At 38.1% G+C, this 23945-nt stretch overlaps 1 protein-coding gene across 3 annotated transcripts in view; it reads right to left on the reverse strand.

The window, feature by feature from the left end:
• The window catches only part of LOC124289679 (inositol phosphoceramide mannosyltransferase 2-like), a 34390-nt gene extending 11608 nt beyond the window's left edge, over window positions 1–22782 (reverse strand). For 2 of the 3 annotated variants that reach the window (XM_046726299.1, XM_046726318.1), the window contains exons 1-2: window positions 22025–22782; window positions 10503–10543 (exon numbers count right to left, since the gene is read on the reverse strand). In XM_046726299.1, coding sequence (XP_046582255.1) covers window positions 10503–10524 — 22 coding nt within the window. In that variant the 5' untranslated portion in view covers window positions 10525–10543; window positions 22025–22782. The remainder of the gene's footprint in view (window positions 1–10502; window positions 10544–22024) is intronic. The other variant, XM_046726309.1, reaches the window with a different exon arrangement.
• Between the last annotated feature and the right edge of the window lie 1163 nt (window positions 22783–23945).

Raw genomic sequence — 23945 nt, forward strand, 5'->3', positions numbered from 1 at the left:
AACAGTAAGTCATTCAGCCACTCTGTGTAGTCACTGCTCCTAGCCAGTCTCTCATCATTGTTTTCCAACTGAAGTCTGTGTTCTCTGAACAGCAAAATATCAACAGGCACTGGATGCAAGCTGGTATGAATATGAGATTGCATTGTGTGGTTTCAGGTGGCACCAGTGAAAGTTCTAAATGCTTAATTTGAGCACTGAGAGTTATCTTGAAAGTAGAACATTTACTATTTTGTAAAACAGTTAATAAGTGTTTTTTGTAGGTATTCTAAGTGGACGATGAACTCCAAGAAAGATATTTGGGCATAATGTCTTTTTGTCGAAGGGCAGATTTTTCTGTCCAAATCACAGGTCCTGAGAGGAAACGAAAAACAAAAATGGCATCAGACCATGAGCCTTGATTTATTTTCTTGTTGAAAGCCTCACTTAGCAATTTCTCAGGCATATGAGGTTAATTGGTAAATAGCCCAGACCAGACCAGACAATACAGTGATTGATGCTTATCTACGTGTTTGGGCTATATTCAACCTGTCAATCAGTCTGACCACAATCTCAAATTAGGTGCCTCCTACAACAAGCACCTGTTACCGAAGACCGATTCTGCGATTTTCATTAGAGGACTGTGATTTTAAATCAGGGGCAGTGGGGTAGCAGAGTGGTTAAAGCGTTCACTTGTCACACTGAAGGGGCAGTGAGTGGGGTAGCCTAGTAGTTAAAAGTTCGCTCGTCATGCTGAGAGCCCGGGTTTGATTCCCCACATGGGTACAATGTGTGAAGCCCATTTCCGGTGTCACCCGTGATATTGCTGGGATATTGCTAAAAGCGGCGTAAAACTAAACTCACTCACTCTGTCATGCTGAAGACCCGGGTTCCCCACATATTTTGATAAAAATGTTAGAAAAGAGCAACACCCATAGTTATTGTAGAATTGGCAAAGACGCAGAGACATTTTGAGGATGATTGGCTTGATAGACAACACGCCAAGCCATTACCTCAATATTGGTCACCTGCAATAAGCACACATGGTTTGGATTCGGAGACTGTATTGGTTGCATGTTATTGTGTCTAGGACTGTGTAGATCAATGCTCATGATGTCAATCACTGGATTGTTTATACTTATAATTATTTACACACTGCTGTCACATACTTGGAACATTTCTAAAAAAAAATTTAAAATAAAATTAAAGACAACAAAAAACGAACAATGTCCAAGTTAAATACAGGGTATTGCCAGAACAATGAACATGTGTATACATTATAAGCTAAAAACGCAAGATTTCCACATAAAGCCAGCCACCATGCAAATACCAACACCGAGTTTGTGACTTCAAAGATGTGACATGTTTTGTTTGTTTGTTTGTTTGTTTGTTTGTTTGTTGTTTAAAGCTGCACTCAGCAATATTCCAGCTATATGGCGGTGGTCTCTACTGCCGATGTGACTAGAAATCTTAACTCACTCATTATAAATATTCGAGTCTGGACCAGACAATCTAGTGATCAACATCAGAAGCATCGATCTATGCAACTGGGATACAATGACGTGTCAACCATGTCAACGGGATCGGGTGGTCAGGCTCACTGACTTGGTTGACACGTCATCATATACCAGTTGTATAGATTGATGCTCATGCTGTTGATCACTGGATTAACTAATTCAGACTTGATTATTTACAGAACGCCACCATATAGCTGAAACATTGCTGAGTTCAGCATTAAACAAGAAACCAACCAACCATAATTGATAGATATCTTATGCTGCAGTATTATTTGACTGCTATATTAATAGGTGAATTTTTCGCATGTATTCTGAGTGAGAATAGTTTTACATCGCTTTTAGCAATATGATGTCTGACAAAGAGTTTTACAGACACTTACACATTGCTTTTCAGAATGGTATTGTTTACAACTGAAACTATCCTAGCTGAGGGTACAAATGACACATGTCAACGAATATATGAAGACTACAGTTATTGTGTAATGCTCGATCAATTTTATTTCTTGTTTTACAGATTTTGTCCCCCGAAAATCTAAAGGCAGGAGGGAAAAAATAAATAAAATAAAATCACCAATCCAAGTAATATTCCTTCTACATATTAAAAGTATTTTTTACTTTTGGAAATATGTGAAGAGTATATGGGGCAAAAAACATTCAAAAACAAATTTTCTTGTAAGTTTAAATTTTTTGGCCAATAAAAACAGAAGGATTTAAATTTTTGAGCGGGGAAAATTAATTATATTTTTTTCCTTATTCATGAAAAAATATGACCAGCGGTTCCGTACAACAAGAAACAAAATTGGTCCGGCCTAATGGTAATAATCACCTTCAGATATTGAACTGAGACATGATGCCTCAAATCATCCAATAAAGACAGAGGACTATAACAATTAAGACCCTTGGAATGTGCAACCCCTCGACGCCAAGCAACCCCACAACACCAAGCAACCCCTCGACACCAAGCAACCCCACGACGCCAAGCAACCCCACAACCGCAAGCATGGTAGAGAGTCCAGTGACACACAACACAAGTGAGTGGAATCTCTCCTAATGTTATAGAGTGTTGGGTTGCCAGGTAGCTAAAGCCTTTGCTCACCACACGGAAAGACTGAGTTTGTTTCCAACATGGATACAGTGTTTGAAACCCATTTCAACATGGAATAATGATAAAAGCTGATAAGACCATATTAATGCACTCGTCTTGGGATGTTTCTGCAGTGTATGGTAATATAGGACACAGTGGTCATGACGTATCCCTATTGCGTAGATCGATGCTCATGGTGTTGATCACTGGATTGTCTGGTCCAGACTGGATTATTTAGACCACCACCATATAGCTGGAATATTGCTGAGTGCGGCATTAAACAACAAACTAACCAACTACAAATATTAATTCTGGTTCAAAATGGCAGACACTTCTCTCCATCTTGCAGCACATTCTGCTGGCAGACGCTTGAACTGCAGGCATACAATGGGAATTCATCACTGTACTGTAAATCATTAAATGCCATAATAACTGCCCCAGGAGCTACACAGATGTTGCTGGGGTGCTGATCAAAGTCATACACAACAAATTGATTTTGTAAAGGGTTTGAGCAGTGGACCACATAAAATCAAACGTTGATGAAATTAAACATATTCGATATTTGTTACTCGGCAATAATTCTTTATTCTATCCACACAGTGACACTGCTGCACTTTCGGTACAAAATTTGTAATATTCACAGAAAAATGGGAACCTGGATTTTAATGTGTGACTTTTTACCTTTTAAAGTTTACTGATAGACTGGCACAAAAAATGGTCAGTGGGCAGAGAGAACAGGCATATACTGTACATTGTACATTATAACTGTGGACTACTCACTGCCATGTATTGATACAAAGTAATACATGTATGCACACATTTCTTACTTTGGTCCTAGAGTTTACGGTGGTTATGAATGCTTTTTATAATCCATTGGAATTTTCAAAGCAGTGAGTGAGTGAATGATTCTAGTTTTATGCTGTACTCAGCAATATTCCATCTATATGGTGGTGGTTTGTAAATAATAGGGTCTGGACCAGACAATCTGGTGATCAACAGCATCGATCTACGCAATTGGGCTACGATGACATGTGTCAACCAAGTCAGCAAGCCTGACCACCCGATCCCATTAGTCGCCTCTTACGACAAGCATGGGTTACTGAAGATCAATTCTAACCCGGATCTTCACAGGTGTCACGCTGAAGACCTAGGCTCGATTTCCCATATGGGTACAATGTGTGAAGCCCATTCCTGGTGTCCCCGCCATGATATTGCTATAATATTGCTAAAAGCGGCATAAAACTTAAACTCACTCACTGGACCACCTTTTGTGACCAACGTTGTTCAACTTCCCCTGATTTGTGACCTGGGTGCTGAACTGAGGTATGAGAATATTAATTGGATCAAATCTCTGACTGGAATGAATGACACTGCACTTTATATCATCATTATTCTGACACACCCCTTCCATAACAACACAACAACAAAGAGTTGCCCACCAAACTTACATGGTTCTACCTCAGTGTAGCGAGATGTATTACTTGATGATCACAGTAGCAAACAGTGTCAGTGCAGTATAACAATGGCAAGGAAACCTATGAGAGATAACTGATGTCAAACACATGCATGGGATCAAATTCCAGGTCCCTGATTGGCTACTCCATAGTGATGACTTACTTTCCTGATAGTGATTTACTGATAAGTTGCCTGCACTTTGGTCCAATAATATACATTAGCATATTTATGGTTCTTCATGGGTAGTAAATTTTCTAGGGTCTTATCTATACTTCTCTTCAAAAGTTTAGACTCACTTATAACACTCACAATATGTTATGGATATATATATGGTCACATCGAAGATTGATTTCTCCACTAACTTGGGGGAACCAACTGCAAACTTTATGCAGCTGAAGGATCATGCATCAATTTGCTGAAAAGCATGTGCAAATATTGTGCATGTGAACAGCTGTGTTGTGGTGTAAAGTTTCGTTAAGAAATAGCCAATTTTCACTGGTTTTCATCATTTACTGAACTCATGACAATAATCTTTTCAACGTTATGAATTTGTTTTACAATACATCAGTGTAAACAGTACCTTTAAACAGTATGGAATATTTTGCAAAATCTAGTTTAGAACCGCTGCCTGAAGTAAGTGGCTATATTTACACTAGTGAGTGTAAACTTTTGATGAGAAGTATAGTTCATATATGACTGACATGTTTGTGAAGGGTACACTTCTGGGTTTTATAATGACTGACAAAATTAGGGGTCCAGAGGTCTTGTAGCTATTGACTTCAAATGTCCTTATTGGTACATTTCTACACTTCTGGGTTTTATCATGACTGACAAAATCAGGGGTCCAGAGGTCTCGTAGCTATTGACTTCAAATGTCCTTATTGGTACATTTCTACACTTCTGGGTTTTATAATGACTGACAAAATTAGGGGTCCAGAGGTCTCGTAGCTATTGACTTCAAATGTCCTTATTGGTACATTTCTACACTTCTGGGTTTCCTTATAATGACTGACAAAAAAATTAGGGGTCCAGAGGTCTCAGAGCTATTGACTTCAAATGTCCTTATTGGTACATTTCTACTGCCTCTGTAATGACTAAGTTTTGGTTTTATAATGACTGACAAAGTTTAGACTCATTGCACTATAATTTATGCATATATGAGGATTACATGCATTTTCTCCATTGCCAACTGCAAACTTTATGCAGATGAATTGCACGAGGATCATGCATTAAATTGCTAAAAAGCATGTGCAAATATTGTGCATGTGAACAGCTGTGTTGTGGTGTAAAATTTTCACCAATTTTCACTCAGTTTCATCATTTTCAATACATCAGTTCATGTGTATACAGTACCTTTAAACAGTATGGACAATTTTGCAAAATCTAGTTTAGAAGAGTTGACTTAAGTAAGTGGCTACATTTACACTAGTGAGTCTAAGCTTTTGATGGGGGGAGTATATTTCTTTCAAATAGTGAGTGAGTTTAGTTTTACGCCGCTTTTAGCAATATTCCAGCAATATCACGGCGGGGGACACCAGAAATGGTCTTCACACATTGTACCAATGTGGGGAATCGAACCCGGGTCTTCAGTGTGATGAGCGGACGTTTTATCCATTAGGCTACCCCACTGCCCCATATCACTTTCAAGAATTTGGTTCAGTGAATGTCATTCTTCTTACAAATAAATTATTATTATTATTATTATAATGTATATTTCTTCTGTGTCTATTCTATACATTTGTGCACACTGGACGTACATTTCTGTGTCACATATAACCCTGTATAAGTAGTAAGCAGTAAGCCTAAGGAGGTCACAAAAGTCAGATATTATTGAGCCAATGTAATCATGGGAATAGATAAAGGTATTGATTCTAGAAATGGTGCAAATGTTTGGCATTAAGAAAGAGATAACAGCATTAGTGCATGTCAAATCGAAACTATTGATGTTTTCGCTTTTCGAAAAGTATAAAACTCTCTCTTACTCAGATACCTTCAGAAACAAACTCGTTGGTAAATGGTATCTCACACATAGGCAGGGGTGGAAATAACCCATTGCCCGACGCCCCAGTCCAGTGTTTTTTCCTGTCGGGCAAGCAAATTTGTATATCACACTGTACCGGTGTCCAGTTGACTTTCTGATGTTAATTATGTTGTATATTTAAAAAATCAACGAGAAAATCGGCCAGTATAGTGGAAAAATTATCAGGGCAAGTGATTTTACATGTGCCACTGTACCGGAAAACACTAGCAATTTTAAAGTTATTTCCACCCCTGATAGGTAGTGACCTCTTTATTTTCTCACTCCCTTCATGTCTTTGAGAGATCAAGTCTAGTCAAGACAACATGAAGAATACGGTGATGCACTCAGCTACGTCTACATTTGCTGTCTAACACTGCACTGAGCAACATTCCAGCTACCTGACAACAGCCTGGATCAGACAATCAAGTGATTGATATTGTGAGTGACATGTATTAAACCAAGGCATTGAACCTGACCACCAAAACTTTCGGCCGCCTCCTATGGCCAGCAGGTTGCTAGGGAACTATTTTAACCCAGCATCCCCCACTGGGTACAGTCAGTGTCCTGTGGGGTCTGAAAGCTTGGGAATATAATATATATCCTATTTTGGTGATTTTTGTTCTGTTTTGGTGTATATGAGTTCAGTTTTGAGGATTTGTTCACAGTTTGTATGGTAGGCCTGGAATATGATAATATTCAAGCAAGGCACTGAGCCTGACCATCTGATTCTTTTGGACGCCTCCTAAAGACCAGCATAGGTTGCTTGGGAACTATTTGAACCCAGAATCCCCCACTGGGTACAATGACATGTATCAACCAAGTCAATGAGCCTGACCAGTGAGCTTCCTCTTACAAGCATGGGTTGCTGAAGTTCAATTCTAACTCGGATCTTCAGGGGTCACATTCCAAGTTATATACACAGAACAAAAAAGCTCCATCAGTTTCTGCCTCCATGGTCTAGCGGATGAAGTGCCTGCCCAGAGACTGGTTTGATCCTCAGCACCATCAAACAAAAAGACATGTTCAAAGATGGTACTCATTATCCTGCTGGCAATCCGATAAAACTAGGACTGGCATGCTTGAGGTCAGTTTTCTGCCTGTAAAGAGAGTGAGTTTAGTTTTACGCCGCTCTCAGCAATATTCCAGCTATATGGTGGAATTCAGTAAATAATCGAATCTGGGCCAGACAATCCAGTGATCAATGATGACATGTGTCAACTAAGTCAGCGAGCCTGACCACCCGATTCCGTTAGTTGCCTCTTATGACAAGCATGGGTTACTGAAGATCAATTCTAACCCAGATCTTCACGGGTCCTGTCTGTAAAGGGCATGTTAAACTGTGGTATGGTACCACACTGTGGATGCAGTAATCTGTGTTAATTCAATTTAAACACTGCGGCACACTACATTCATGCAAAAATGCTGGAAAGTGACATAAAACCCACTGACACAACACCATTAAGTTTCTGAACAGCCTAAACAATAACTTTCTGTGCTGGTGAAATTCAGTGCTCATATCACACCTGTTAAACAAGTTAGTAGCAACAAGACACAGCACAACAAATACATGACCATTCATGCTTGCAACAATGTACTTCCTATGAGGGAGGGATGTAATACACAGGGATTTCATTACAAACAACTGACTACAAATCCTGATACTTACCATTTATCAAAAATGAATTTTCTTCAACTACCCGCATTACAATTTCAGGAAAGAAATTAAGAGGACACTTTCGACACAAGTTTTAAGCCAGGGCGAAATCTAGATCCCTGAAGCAATCTATGCCTGACAATAGTTTATTGCCACTTTAGTTGTTAAGGTCAAGGTCAATGTACAATGGAGGAACACCCCTCATCTTTACTACACCTGAATGTACCTTGCAGAGTGAGGTGTTCTTACAAACGCTAAAGTCTGGGCCAGATAATCCAGTGATTAATGATGACATGTGTCAACTAAGTCAGCGTAGCCTGACCACCATTCAAGTAGTTGCCTTCTTATGACAAGCATGGGTTACTGGAAGATCAATTTAACCCAGATCTTCACGGTCCTGTCTGTAAGGGCATGTTAAACTGTGGTATGGTACCACACTGTGGATGCAGTAATCTGTGTTAATTCAATTTAAACACTCGCGGCACACTACGCTCATGCAAAATGCTGGAAAGTGACATAAAACCCACTGGACACAACAATTACTAAGCTCTGAACAGCCTAAACAATAACTTTCTGTGCTGGTGAATTCAGTGCTCATATCACACCTGTTAAACAAGTTAGTAGCAACAAGACACAGCACAACAAATACATGACCATTCATGCTTGCAACAATGTACTTCCTATGAGGGAGGGATGTAATACACAGGGATTTCATTACAAACAACTGACTACAAATCCTGATACTTACCATTTATCAAAAATGAATTTTCTTCAACTACCCGTACAATTTCAGGAAAGAAATTCGCAGGACACTTTCGACACAAGTTTTAAGCCAGGGCTTAAATCTAGATCCCTGAAGCAATCTATGCCTGACAATAGTTTATTGCCACTTTAGTTGTTAAGGTCAAGGTCAATGTACAATGGAGGAACACCCTCATCTTTACTACACCTGAATGTACCTTGCAGAGTGAGGTGTTCTTACAAACGTTAAAGTAAATGAGAGGGATGAAGTTGCAAAGTTGACAATAGCCTTACAAAGTTGTTTTCGTACAGGTAAGTTCATAGGACAAGTGGAAACTGTATTTAATTAGTCCTCACAGTTTGTAACTAGCCCAGCTTGAACAAGATACATATGTTTACTTTGTTTATATTTATTATTCAGTTCAAATTTGTAGGAAAACTGAAGCATTGAGTGGTGATTATGGTTTGACCCCAGGGGTCAGGTGTCAAATCAAGCTCGTCCAGAGCTCATTTCGACTAGAGAGTGAGTTTAGTTTTACGCTAGCTCTCAGCAATATTCCAGCTATATGGTGGAATTCAGTAAATAATCGAATCTGGGCCAGACAATCCAGTGATCAATGATGACATGTGTCAACTAAGTCAGCGAGCCTGACCACCCGATTCCGTTAGTTGCCTCTTATGACAAGCATGGGTTACTGAAGATCAATTCTAACCCAGATCTTCACGGGTCCTGTCTGTAAAGGGCATGTTAAACTGTGGTATGGTACCACACTGTGGATGCAGTAATCTGTGTTAATTCAATTTAAACACTCGTGCACACTACGTTCATGCAAAAATGCTGGAAAGTGACATAAAACCCACTGACACAACACCATTAAGTTTCTGAACAGCCTAAACAATAACTTTCTGTGCTGGTGAAATTCAGTGCTCATATCACACCTGTTAAACAAGTTAGTAGCAACAAGACACAGCACAACAAATACATGACCATTCATGCTTGCAACAATGTACTTCCTATGAGGGAGGGATGTAATACACAGGGATTTCATTACAAACAACTGACTACAAATCCTGATACTTACCATTTATCAAAAATGAATTTTCTTCAACTACCCGTACAATTTCAGGAAAGAAATTCGCAGGACACTTTCGACACAAGTTTTAAGCCAGGGCGAAATCTAGATCCCTGAAGCAATCTATGCCTGACAATAGTTTATTGCCACTTTAGTTGTTAAGGTCAAGGTCAATGTACAATGGAGGAACAGCCCTCATCTTTACTACACCTGAATGTACCTTGCAGAGTGAGGTGTTCTTACAAACGTTAAAGTAAATGAGAGGGATGAAGTTGCAAAGTTGACAATAGCCTTACAAAGTTGTTTTCGTACAGGTAAGTTCATAGGACAAGTGGAAACTGTATTTAATTAGTCCTCACAGTTTGTAACTAGCCCAGCTTGAACAAGATACATATGTTTACTTTGTTTATATTTATTATTCAGTTCAAATTTGTAGGAAAACTGAAGCATTGAGTGGTGATTATGGTTTGACCCCAGGGGTCAGGTGTCAAATCAAGCTCGTCCAGAGCTCATTTCGACTAGAGGTTTATGTCAAACAAGTACCCCCTCTGGATTTACACTATCAATTTTCACTATAGCCATAGCTTGTCAGGCCAGTCTTGAGTTTAATTCCCCACATGGGGGCTAGGTAAGGCTGCAACAATGAGGGAATACGACAGGTTTACTTTGTGGCATGGATATATTCCGTTTTGCGTATCTCACTTAGATAAACATCTAACTATGTTCCATTCTCTTAAGCATATTCGTAAATATTCGATTCTAGTGACGTCGAATAATGAATTGAATTCATGAATGGATATGGTTTGAATCACTGAATACACGAGTGAATCGCAACAGAATTAGTACAATGTACTTAAAATCACCTTAAAAACTATACAATCCATCAATATGTTATCCGTGGACATGAGTTAATGTTCTACAGGTTATTTCTTTGAAGTCACAAACACTGGCAGTCAACATGCTGTGATAAGAAAAGTTGTACCTTTCACAGCCATGGTTGTCATGACCTCTCTGGCGACTACACTGCAATGAAAACATCCATGACAGTCAAGAGTGAGTGAGTGAGTTTAGCTTTACACCGCACTCAGCAATATTCCAGCTATATGGCAGCGGTCCGTAAATAATCGAGTCTGGACTAGATAATCTAGTGATCAACAGCATGATCATTGATCTACGCAATTGGGAACCGATGACATGTGTCAACCAAGTCAGCGAGCCTGACCACCCGATCCCGTTAGTCGCCTCTTACGACAAGCATGGGTTACTGAAGATCAATTCTAACCCGGATCTTCACGGATCTAAGAGTTAAGATGGGCCTCATGTTAAACAAAGATGTCGGCACTAGTGGGAATCTGTAGTACACGACAGTTCGTTCACTACAGAGCTGGGTTTTATGCCGTTTTGAACACTATTTCAGTTATATCAGTGCGTGTCAGCCCACTCCGACGCAGTGATGACTTAGTGTAACATCACTGCCACAGGCTAATTTGCGTATCACATGAACAAACTTTTTTCTTGTTTGTAAACAAATGCTCACATTTGTAAATAAGAAGAGACTGGAATAATGCAAGGTTTTTGGTGCACACTTTGTTATGTTTTACATTGTAACATAGACAACACATATTTATGTATAAAAGTGGCTTCACCGTTTGCTCTCCACAGGGCTTCGATGAGAGCACGTGGAACTGCACAACCTATGTAAACAAAGAATCGCTACGCAAATCGAAACAGTGTTACATGTTTATTTTCTCAGTGAAACTAAACCATTCTATCGAAGATGTTTATTTTTTTGTGTAGACTCGTCAAAAATAGAAGAGCTAAGAAATATGTACAATATATTGAATGGAAAGTGCAAGATGTGACGAATCATCACTTCTCTCTGGCCTGTGGCAGATTTACTATGCTGGTTGTATGGAGGAGAGGGTGAATGTTGCAGGAAGTTCTAAGTCAGGTAAGGTAGGCAGATAACAAGAAATGCTCTTATGTCTTATAGCTATCATGTGTTTTAATTGGGAAGTAAGTGGCTGGAAGTAACAAGACTTGTTACAAGCATAAACTTCTGTGTACTTATTAATCAGTTACATAGCAGTAATCATATAATTGAGACTTATAAATAAAGGTAATGCAAACTTGAAACAATCATTCATTGATATCATCATGGGATCTGGTTCTGTTGAATGTACCTGATACAGAGTACTTGTTACAAAAACTGTTACACAAGTATTAATGATAAGTTTTAAAACCAGTGACATTATTTTGTGATGCAACTGAAATTTTGATGGTGCAGCCAAACCTATACGCCAGGTTGTACAAAGTACAGGTACTGAAAAAAACCCCAGAAATCGCACCCCGATTACAACTTTGGTGGAACCCACAAACACAGAATAATGCTGACAAATTTAAATAAAGGCAAACCAGGATTGAAATTAATGAGCAATAAAAGGTTCCTGGCATATACAAGGGATGCAACTCTGTACAGTGAATTGTAACACCTTAGAGCACCTGGCCACCTGCCTTCCACAACATTTGTCTGTTGGTTCACAAGGTCATCCAAACCAGCATTTCATTTCACATGAAACATACACTCTTCAATGTTCTTTCTTTCATGAGTAGAAAATATTGTGATAGAAACCAGCTGGTGGCAACAGCATCAAATATCATGGATATATATCAGAAGCAAACTAGAAGAATAGGATCGTATCCAATAACATCCTGGGTCCTTTGATGGAAAGGTTTATGACAATGTGCATTACTTATTTAATATTTCAGAACATCGCTATGGAAACATGCAATGACAAGTAGCAATTAATGGATAAGGAAACTGTCTCCAGTGCCGATGGGGCTGTGGGATAGTCTAATAGTTTAAACTAAGTTGAAGACCTGGGTTTGATTCCCCACATGGGCACAAAGTGTGAAGCCCATTTCTGGTGTTCCCACCGTGATATTGCGGGAATATTGCTAAAAGCGGCATAAAACCATATTCACTCACTCCAATGCAGAGCTAGGTTAACGATTTTGGTCAGATGTAGTACATTAATTTAAGAAACAAAAATTCTGTGCTTTGAAATTTGGTGTGGCCACACCGTAGAGTACATATCTCTTATTTGAATATGGAACTGAGTGTTTTGTCATCTCACTTTTCAACCTGTCAGGCTTACAGCCTAAGACGTCCAAAAATGTTTCTTCAATATCAGACATGCTGCATTTCTTCTGTTAAACACCTGTGGTCTAGAAGCCAGACCCCCCAAATGGTGAAAATGTGGTGCAGTTCTGGCGACCGAATGGAATGTGATTTTTCACAATCAGGAATGATTTGGCTTTGATTTAAAGCCGGTTGTCATCAGCTACCGTGCGTGACTACCGTACAGAGGCCCTGTTAAGGTGCAACATGTCATGTCAGTTATGGCAATATTTTAACCGATAACTGGATGGTTTAATTTAATAACTCTGGTTTGGTTTGAACGATTTTCATAACACAAATAGTTTTGGAATGATCAGACCATGATTTAAAATTGTGGACAATAATATTACATATATGTTCATCGCAAAAATAGTTTGGTAAGGTCAAAGGTCAATTTCAATAGAAAGGGCATTTGATGAAAAAAATGTGAGTTGAACTTTACAAATTAAAGGTAGTTTTCCCCAAATCATGTGTTTCTGATTCAGCTATATCATTTGAAGATCATATAAACCTTTGGTTGGCATCGTATTCATGAAAAACCATTACAAGGAAATGAAGGTTGGTACTTTGTATTTAGATCAGCAAAACATAAGATAATTTCAGCTCCATGCTTTACAAAGTATCAACAATACTAAATATGTCGAAGATACTATTGAACTATCATACAAATTTGCGTTTATTGACATTCTAGCAGAAACAACAATTCAGCTGATGTCAGAAGGAGATAAGTGTCAGTATTGCACTGACATGCCGTGAAACCCTTAAAGCTGATGGATAATAACATGACATCCTAATGGAAGGTTTACAATTGACATTATGGTGTTCCATTTTTTCTGTTTACAATGTGAAATATTACGACTTTGGCTTTCTTTCTTTATTTTACACTGGCAATCATTGATACATTGTAAAAGATATGACACACTCATCAGAAAGGCGTTATGGTATCTTACCACCAAATATACACACAGTCATGTCATCATAACACAAGCAACATTACCTTCATATCAATTCGTATTTATTGTTCTTAATAGTCATAGTGTATTCCCAGTTGACAAGTTAGTCAATATCAACATTGTCAATTTCACGGGAACATGTTTCATGTCCACATCCACATGCCGAAGCACACAACAGGTTCAACCTCTTGCAGCTACTCCTTCCTGTACATTGGCGTTTATATGCCCAGATATGTTGAAGAAGGTCCACGGAAACGATTTAGTCTTAACTTATTTGCAACCTTATCACAGAGGAACAGAGGAATATTTGATGAAGATCTATTACGAAAGAAACGTACTGCTTTAAATACAAAACATTAAGTGCCTAGTTTTGTGGACAACTCAAAAAGAAATTCCTAGACAATATTCATATAAACATCTTGCTTCTACTGTAACGTTCATAAAAATATGCATACCTTGGTTTTAGTAATATGTAATGATATACACAAAAGAGTTACACATAGCATGGTCATGACACTATGAGCATCAATCTTCACAAGTGGGATACGATGGCATGCATCAAACAAGTAGGTGAAAACGACCACCCGATCACATTAGTTCGCTCTTACAACATGGGTTGCTGAAGATCAATTTTGACCGAATTAACATATTTGTGAACCTGCCAGAATGGTTAATGAATAAATGCATAGTCAGTCTCGTGATATCTATCTAGCATTCCAAATGCTATTACTGACAACAGAATGTATGTCACCAATATCTTTTCTGATCTCTGCATAAGTCGTACCTCAGAAGCCAATTGTCAAGCTGCATTTAATTAATATCAGCTGTTCCGTACACGCACCGATGTTGGTATATACGTTATTTTCTTTGTTGCATTTGTATGGGCTGGGGCTATTCAAGATGAAATCCACCTAAGCAGGATTAACTGATTATTTTCTCACCAACACAGCGAGTAGCGAATGAAGAGACCTACTTTTTGTTTGTACCATAAGCTCCCCGTTTCTCCTGGTAACGTCAGTGTGTGTGTGTGTGTGTGTGTGTGTGTGTGTGTGTCCTGATTGGTGAAATGCCACACAACTACATCGTAATCACTATATTTATTCATGGGTAAATTTTCATAATGTCTGCACTGTAAACTGATCAACATGTGGATGCTTGATGGGCATTTAGAATTTGGAAGATAACATAACAACGTATGGTATGGATTTACATCTTCTTTATTATTTACAACACAACGTCTCTAGGCTGCTTTATAGTAGCCTAGAAACGTTGTGTATTTATGATAATGAATATTTGCTTGATATTGTATGGAATATGGAAAGGTTAATCCAAGTACATTGTATGTACAATTGCTTGTGCGATCTCTTAATCAGAATGATTAGTTTCTTCAATTATCCATGGGGAAGTAGAGATAGAGGAAAGATGGGAAGTATATGTTCAAGGCGTTAATGCCATTTTTTCTGTTTACAATGTGAAATATTACGACTTTGGTTTTCTTTATTTATTTTACACCAGCAAAAGATATGACACACTGATCAGAAAGGCGTTATGGTGTCTTACCACCAAATATACACACCCGTCATATACCTCTGAAATACACAGTATTCCCAATACATTCCTATTGATTGTAATATAAGTGATGTAATTTCCTACTCTTTTCTAAGTTTGCTTGGGTTCGAAATATGAATATTTCCTTAGGTGGGAAAACATTTGTAAATTTGCAAGTTTTCAAATGTTTTATGGCTTAAAACCTTGTGCATCATTCCGATATTAAGGGTATATATTTGAACACATTATATATGCTCATGTTACCAGTACTAAAACAAAATGGTCACAGAAAATCTGGGTTCACATTGTGTTATTCACATTGAGGTTTGATAGTTGTTTAGGCTATGCAATATGTTATTACTCTCTCCTGGTTTATTGGGAGTTCACTGACAACAACATTACAGTTTGCAACATGTTTCGCATCCATGCATTATACAGCTGTTCTTGATTCATGATTCATGCATTCAATCAAAACAAAACATCTGTAAAAGTACTTGTGATCGAAACCTGCTTAAAGCTGCATTACTCACAGGTACTTTCACACAGTGTTGTTTTACTTTTCAAAGTTCTTTTAGGTAAGCTTTTTTCAAATGTATTGATTTAGTATTTCAAGCAACGCTGCAGGTTATCTGGATGTCTGGACGTATCAACGCATTAACGCCTTGAACATATACCTCCCATCTTTCCTCTATCTCTACTTCCCCATGGATAATTGAAGAAACTAATCATCCTGATTAAGAGATCGCACAAGCAATTGTACATACAATGTACTTGGATTAACCTTTCCATATTCCATACAATATCAAGCAAATATTCATTATCATAAATACACAACGTTTCTAGGCTACTAAGAAGCAGCCTAGAGACGTTGTGTTGTAAATAATAAAGAAGATGTAAATCCATACCATACGTTGTTATGTTATCTTCCAACTTCTAAATGCCCATCAAGCATCCACATGTTGATCAGTTTACAGTGCAGACATTATGAAAATTTACCCATGAATAAATATAGTGATTACGATGTAGTTGTGTGGCATTTCACCAATCAGGACACACACACACACACACGCACACACACACACACACACACACACACACACACACACACACACACACACACACACACACACACACACACACACACTGACGTTAGCAGGAGAAGCGGGGAGCTTATGGTACAAACAAAAAGTAGGTCTCTTCATTCGCTACTCGCTGTGTTGGTGAGAAAATAATCAGTTAATCCTGCTTAGGTGGATTTCATCTTGAATAGCCCCAGCCCATACAAATGCAACAAAGAAAATAACGTATATACCAACATCGTGCGTGTACGGAACAGCTGATATTAATTAAATGCAGCTTGACAATTGGCTCTCTGAGGTACGACTTATGCAGAGACCAGAAAAGATATTGGTGACATACATTCTGTTGTCAGTAATAGCATTTGGAATGCTAGATAGATATCATGAGACTGACTATGCATTTATTCATTAACCATTCTGGCAGGTTCACAAATATGTTAATTCGGTCAAAATTGATCTTCAGCAACCCATGTTGTAAGAGCGAACTAATGTGATCGGGTGGTCGTTCTCACTTACTTGTTTGATGCATGCCATCGTATCCCACTTGTGAAGATTGATGCTCATAGTGTCATGACCATGCTATGTGTAACTCTTTTGTATATATCATTACATATTACTAAAACCAAGGTATGCATATTTTTATGAACGTTACAGTAGAAGCAAGATGTTTATATGAATATTGTCTAGGAATTTCTTTTTGAGTTGTCCACAAAACTAGGCACTTAAGTTTTGTATTTAAAGCAGTACGTTTCTTTCGTAATAGATCTTCATCAAATATTCCTCTGTTCCTCTGTGATAAGGTTGCAAATAAGTTAAGACTAAATCGTTTCCGTGGACCTTCTTCAACATATCTGTGCATATAAACGCCAATGTACAGGAAGGAGTAGTTAAAAGAGGTTGAACCTGTTGTGTGCTTCGGCATGTGGATGTGGACATGAAACATGTTCCCGTGATCTTGACAATGTCGATATTGACTAACATGTCAACTGGGAATACACTATGACTATTAAGAACAATAAATACGAATTGATATGAAGGTAATGTTGCTTGTGTTATGATGACATGACTGTGTGTACATTTGGTGGTAAGATACCATAACGCCTTTCTGATGAGTGTGTCATATCTTTTACAATGTATCAATGATTGCCAGTGTAAAATAAAGAAAGAAAGCCAAAGTCGTAATATTTCACATTGTAAACAGAAAAATGGAACACCATAATGTCAATTGTAAACCTTCCATTAGGATGTCATACTATTATCCATCAACTGTAAGGGTTTCACGGCATGTCATTGCAGCTGGAGCGTGAAGTGACACATATATAAACAATATTGACACTTATCAAAACATATCTCCTTCTGACATCAGTTGAATTGTTGTGTTTCATGCATGCAGTGCCAACCAAAGATATGTATGATCTTCAAATGATATAGCTGAATTATAAAACATAATTTTGGTAAAATTACCTTAAATTTGTAAAATTGATAAAGTTTCAAATAAGTTAAGACTAAATGGTTTCCGTGGACCTTCTTCAACTTCATAACTGTGCATGTAAAGTCAATGTACAGGAGGTGTCAAAGAGGTTGAACCTGTTGTGTACTTCGGCATGTGGATGTGGACTTGAAACATGTTCCCATGATCTTGACATTGTTGACATTGGCTACCATGTCAACTAGGAATACACTATGACTATTAGGAACAATAGACACGAATTGATATGAAGGAAATATTGCTTGAGTTATGATGACATGGCTGACTCATCATTCTTTGATGAGCAAAGAAAGACATCTGGAATAATAGAATTTTACATTTAAGAGCTTTCTGTTATGTTGTGTGGTTTTAGAGATAGTCCGACAGTATCATCGACATATTTGGTATCGTTGACTATGCAAAGCATGGAGCTGTTACTGTTGAACAGACATTATATAATAATATTTTGCTGATCTAGATACAAAGTACCAACTTTTGTTTCCTTGTAATGGTTTTTTCATGCATACAGAGCAAACCAAAGGTATATATGATCTTCAAATGATATAGCTGAATTAGAAAAACATAATTTTGGAAACAATTACCTTTGATTTGTAAAGTTCAACTCATATTTTCTCATCAAATGCCCTTTCTATTAAAATTGACCTTTGACCTTACCAAACTATTTTTGCGATGAACATATATGTAATATTATTGTCCACAATTTTCAATCATGTTCTGAGCATTCCAAAACTACTATTTTGATGAAAATCGGTCACTCCAAAACAAAGTTATTAAATTAAACCACCCAGTTATCGGTTAAAATATTGCCATAACTGACATGACATGTTGCACCTTAACAGGGCCTCTGTACGGTAGTCACGCACGGTAGCTGATGACAACCGGCTTTAAATCAAAGCTAAATCATTCCTGATTGTGAAAAATCACATCCCGTTTGGTCGCCAGAACTGCACCACATTTTCACCATTTGGGGGGTCTGGCTTCTAGACCACTGAGTATGTTTGAATATGTGCAGGTCGATGAAACAGTGTGTATTTACTAGGGCTGTGCAATATTACCGGTAAACCGGTATATACAGGTACAGTATCTCACGATACGATTACCGGGATATGGTTCAGATTCTGCAATATATTGTCATCCAGAATTAGCTACCTTTGAATTATCTGCCCTTGATTGCCATAACAACAGAATGTGCTCTAAAAGTACCAAATATATATATATTTCTCTTGGTTTCATGTAACATTTTACAAGTGGAAGTGTCTTTATAAGTGGCTCAAAAGTGCCGAATATTCTACCAAATGCTTTAAGTTTTGTGGATTTGAATGGTTTCATATGTGACGTTTTGGAGGAATTAAGTGGCCTCAAATGGACCAATCCTTTAATTTAAGAAAGGCAAGATTTATGGAGGTCAATTTCTTGTTGTGAATAACAAGACGTTTCGGAGCGTATGCTTACTCCTTCATCGAGTCATGAAGGAGGAAGCATACACTCCAAAACTTTGTGATATTCACAATAAAGGAGGTGACATCCATTAATCTTGCTTTTCTTATGCATTCCACTTCTAAATGCCCTTAAAAGATTTGACCAATCTTTTATTTGGACTTATTAGTAGTATTTCTGGCTCTGAGCGACCATTTTCTTTGTTTTGTAATAGGACATATGTTATCAATTTATCGTAAAGGCCAAAGTCTTATAAATTTTGTTTGAATTTATAATGACATTCTAGTCAAGAATCTTACTAATATATTGGATGTCACATGTGACTTTAAGTTAAGTAGTTCACCTAAATCATGTGGTTTTTTTCATTTTGCAATAGCTCATGTTAACACATGTTTATATTGGAGCTGAATGTGAATCAGTGAGTGAGTGAGTGAGTTTAGCTTTTAGGCCGCACTCAGCAATATTCCAGCTATATGGCGGCGGTCTGTAAATAATCGAGTCTGGACCAGACAATCCAGTGATCAACAGCATGAGCATCGATCTGCGCAATTGGGAACCGATGACATGTGTCAACCAAGTCAGCGAGCCTGACCACCCAATCCCGTTAGTCGCCTCTTACGGCAAGCATAGTTGCCTGTTGTGGCAGAATGTGAATGAATCACTGACATACAGTAACAATAATTACATACTCCTTTGAAGTTCATTCTGTTGAAGAAAACAACGCTGATAATGAAAATCATGTTATACTATCAAATTTATCACTATGTTCACAAAACTTGTACTTCAATTAAACTTTCTACATTAATGCTCTGTATCTTTTCATTTATCTGTAAACCATTGGCATACACCCATACACAATGGGGACACGGAGCCTGAAAGTATGGTGTAACAGCAACTAATAAGACGATGTCACACACAGAGAGCTATTATGAATTAATGATGTACACACTTGCGCATAAACCTTCCAGTCAATATATCACAATATGTATTGCAACATCTCTTACATTATTGCAATATATCGCAATATGAGAATCAGGGCAATATCCAGCCCTAGTATGTACGACCCAAAGTCTGTAAGAAGAAATATGATAGAGTCATAATCATGATAATGAGTCAATGGCAGCCATTTGTGAAACTTCTATATTTAAGCATAATAGTTTTTTTATTATAGATTGTCATTGTTAAATACTGATTAAAGTCTGCCCCAAGCTGTTGCCAGCTGGACATCATAAGCATTGAACTGAAACACTTTTGAGTCAATTAGCTTACATCCATAGCTTCATCAATAGGCAGCCATCTTGTATGAACTGCATTAATCAGAATACTGTAAACTATATTCATACGAACAAGATTACAGCAAACTGACAGATATGATGAACTGGGTTTTTGGCTATTTGTTGGTTCTGGCCATTTGCTGTAAAGCGTATATACTGCATATGCAAAAAACATACCACTAGGGGTGAAACAGTATACCGTGTTATTTTGCCTTCGGTTCGGTATACTGTAATGTAATCCAAACATTTGGTATTTTTGGTTTTCGTACCATCATTTCTATCAAGTCATAAAAATGACAGTAAATAAATGTAAGGTTTGTACCACAATACGTACCGTACCACAGGGGTTGAAATAACCCATTGCCCGATGTCGAGTCCAGTGTTTTTCTGTTTGGCCAGCAAATTAGTATATCACACTGCATGTCCAGTTGACTTTCCAACATTAATTATGTTGTTTATTTAAAAAATCAAAAAGGAAATGGCCGGTATAGTGGAAAGATTATCAGGGCAAGTGATTTTACATGTGCCACTGTACCGGAGTACACTAGCAATTTTAAAGTTATTTCCACCCCTGTACTATGGTAAGAACGTAATGTTTCCCCCCTACAAACCACATTAATAATACCGGTAAGTGTAACTTAGTTGTCCCTTTTAGTTTGTTATCCTAGTAGTTTACTGTATAGGTTCCTGCCCTACGTCAATACTCAACAGTTAGTCTAACACTAAAATAAAACCCCACTAAATGTCCCTGATATACACATATGTATTACTTATTTAATGCCACAGTAGAATGTGAAATAGAGAGAAAAAATTCAAAACATAAACAAAGAGCCCATCAAGGAATCATCGAATGTTATTTCTTGTGGTTAGTGTTTGTTTGTCGTAACGCCACGTTACATGACTGGGTCGTCAATAATGGAACTTGTACCAGTCAGATACTGTCAGGGTGAGTGAGTGAGTGAGTAAGTAAGTTTAATGCCACACTCAGCAATATTCCAGCTATATGCCGCCGGTCTGTGAATAATCGAGTCTGAACCAGAGAATCCAGTGATCAATAGCATGAGCATCGATCTACGCAACTGGGATATGTGTCAACCAAGACAGCGAGCCTGACCGCCCGATCCCGTTCGTCGCCCCTTACAATAAGCATGGGTCACTGATGATCACATTTTACCCAGATCTTTACAGGTTAGGGTAAGATGACACCATCACCTTTAAGAACAATCAGGTTCCTGAGAACCAATTCCAATATAACCATATTTCTGTGTTGTTCATTTATTTGGATTTTGTAAAGAGGGGAAAGACTTCTAACGAACATGTTATGTAGTAGGGGGGGGCTGGATAGTAAACCAGGGCTTAGTTTATCGATTTTCTGACCCGCAGTGGGGGCCTGTGCTGCACTCCTGCCTAAAATTAGTAAAAATGAATACGAGATTGTGCAAAATCTCACAGCAGTCATAATGTTATCTGACATTTCAGAATGGAACTGTTTGTGATATTGTGTAATTGCGGGCAACAATGTATGAATCAATCAATTAATTACCAGTATCAACGGATTGCATTCTGAACTCTGAAGATCTTCTGTAAGTTATAGCTTAGCAACTGGAGATGTGCCCGGAAGTGCTCCCAGAGGTTTGTACTAACGGCAACGTGCCAAAACGGCACTTACAAAACCGGTGAAAGTAATGACTAAAACGGCAAATATCGACTATTAACTTCGCATGCATTACACTAATTAAAAATATGTCAAAAAGAAACACATTTACATTTTCAAAAACTATGTCAAATATTTCTTGACAATTTGAACGAATTTACTGAGGCACCTTTATAGAACGAGAACACTGTTTACAGTGGATGTTACCATTTTGAAACATTTTCAAAATCATATCGATCGATGTTCACGAATATTTAAGTATTTTAGAAGATGTATTGGGGCAAGTGGACCCGTAGTAAGTTATATCAAAAGGTACAGACAACATGTTAAAAAGTCCCGACTGGTACAAGCCACCAAATAAAAAGAAAATTGTGTAATTGGTATATGAGATGTCAACCACCGTCACGTTAGTTATGCAATCGCCCGATCCTCAGCCACACTATATACATACAGAGTCGTGCAAAAAAGTATTCGTTCGGACACTTGACGTAATTTCCATAGACTTACATGTTATTTCAGTGTAGCATAAATAATTCTTCGACTATTTACAGAGCTCCGCAATGGAGCTGGAACATTGCTGAGTGCGGTGTTAAACAACCAGCAAATGCTACCTTTGTGTCACTGTTGAGGGGTGGTCGATTAACAGTGGACGATATGGTGATTATGTTGAAAAATAATTAGCAGCAAGTTCATAAAAACAGTACATCACAGTTAGGCGAATAGTAGGCTATGAACTAGTCTCCCACTAGCCTGTCTCACAGTCCCTGAACCGCATTATTTTCCCTTCCGTCTAGTCCTGCCTGCAATGCTTTTAAAAGCCCTACATCTCCTCAGGATCAGTTCTGAATATCTCATCTCACTTGGGCTCCTTTTCAATTTAAAAGGAAATATTTGTTAGAACTATCAAAATTATATATATTCAGAGTCTAAGCTATAGCCTACCACCCCTCGTGCGTGTGTTATAGTTAGACTAGCTGTTTGTGTTCGCTGTGAATGGCGAGATGCTGTGCGTGCATTCACGTGTGACTATTTGTTGCACATTCTGGTGACTAGCATTATACCGCGGTCACAAGCCAATTTGCAAAGGGCATTAGCGGAATTTTCTAATCTGACTTGTTAACAAACTCGTTGATACTGGAATAATAGCAGTTGATGTCGTTCAGTGTGATTCGCTGAACATAAAACACATCCATATAGTGAAAAATGACCTGAAAACACATGAACGCACATTCCACTCAATATCTAATGATGACTTGGCTAACTGACTGACTGACTGACTGAGTTTGGTTTTACGCAGCTTTTAGCAATATTCCAGCAACATCGAGGCGGGGGACACCAGAAATGGCTGATGACTTGAAATTCGAAAGTTGAGAATATTGTGAAATACAAACATGGTGATGGTAAATTCTTTGTTTAATATGTCGTTCCCTTCGTATCCGATATCAGAACCATAGTGCCGTTTACGAGAGTTAGTTTTGGCACGGTTCCGTTTTAACCTTTTCGTTTCTAAGGGAGGTAACTCTAATTACACAGTAGCAATAAAATTATGATCTTTGTACTTTGCAGCGAACAATAAATACACAGGCAAAATCCAAATACAGAAATGTATTAACTGCCAGCTGGGCAAAACTCAAAGCACTTGTGGAGTTCATTCAGCGATACTCAAAACTGAGTCAATGTCCGGTTTGACAATGCGGGGTGAATTCAACCAGTTGGTGTATTCTGAACAGATGGTCTTTTTGTCGTCATCATCTCTTAATAACAACAGTCTATTCCAGAAACGTGCTATTTTATGTTTCAACTGAAATCC

Source organism: Haliotis rubra, unplaced genomic scaffold, assembly GCF_003918875.1.
Source record: "Haliotis rubra isolate DU_JTF1 unplaced genomic scaffold, ASM391887v1 Scf112, whole genome shotgun sequence".
Lineage (NCBI taxonomy): Eukaryota > Metazoa > Mollusca > Gastropoda > Lepetellida > Haliotidae > Haliotis > Haliotis rubra.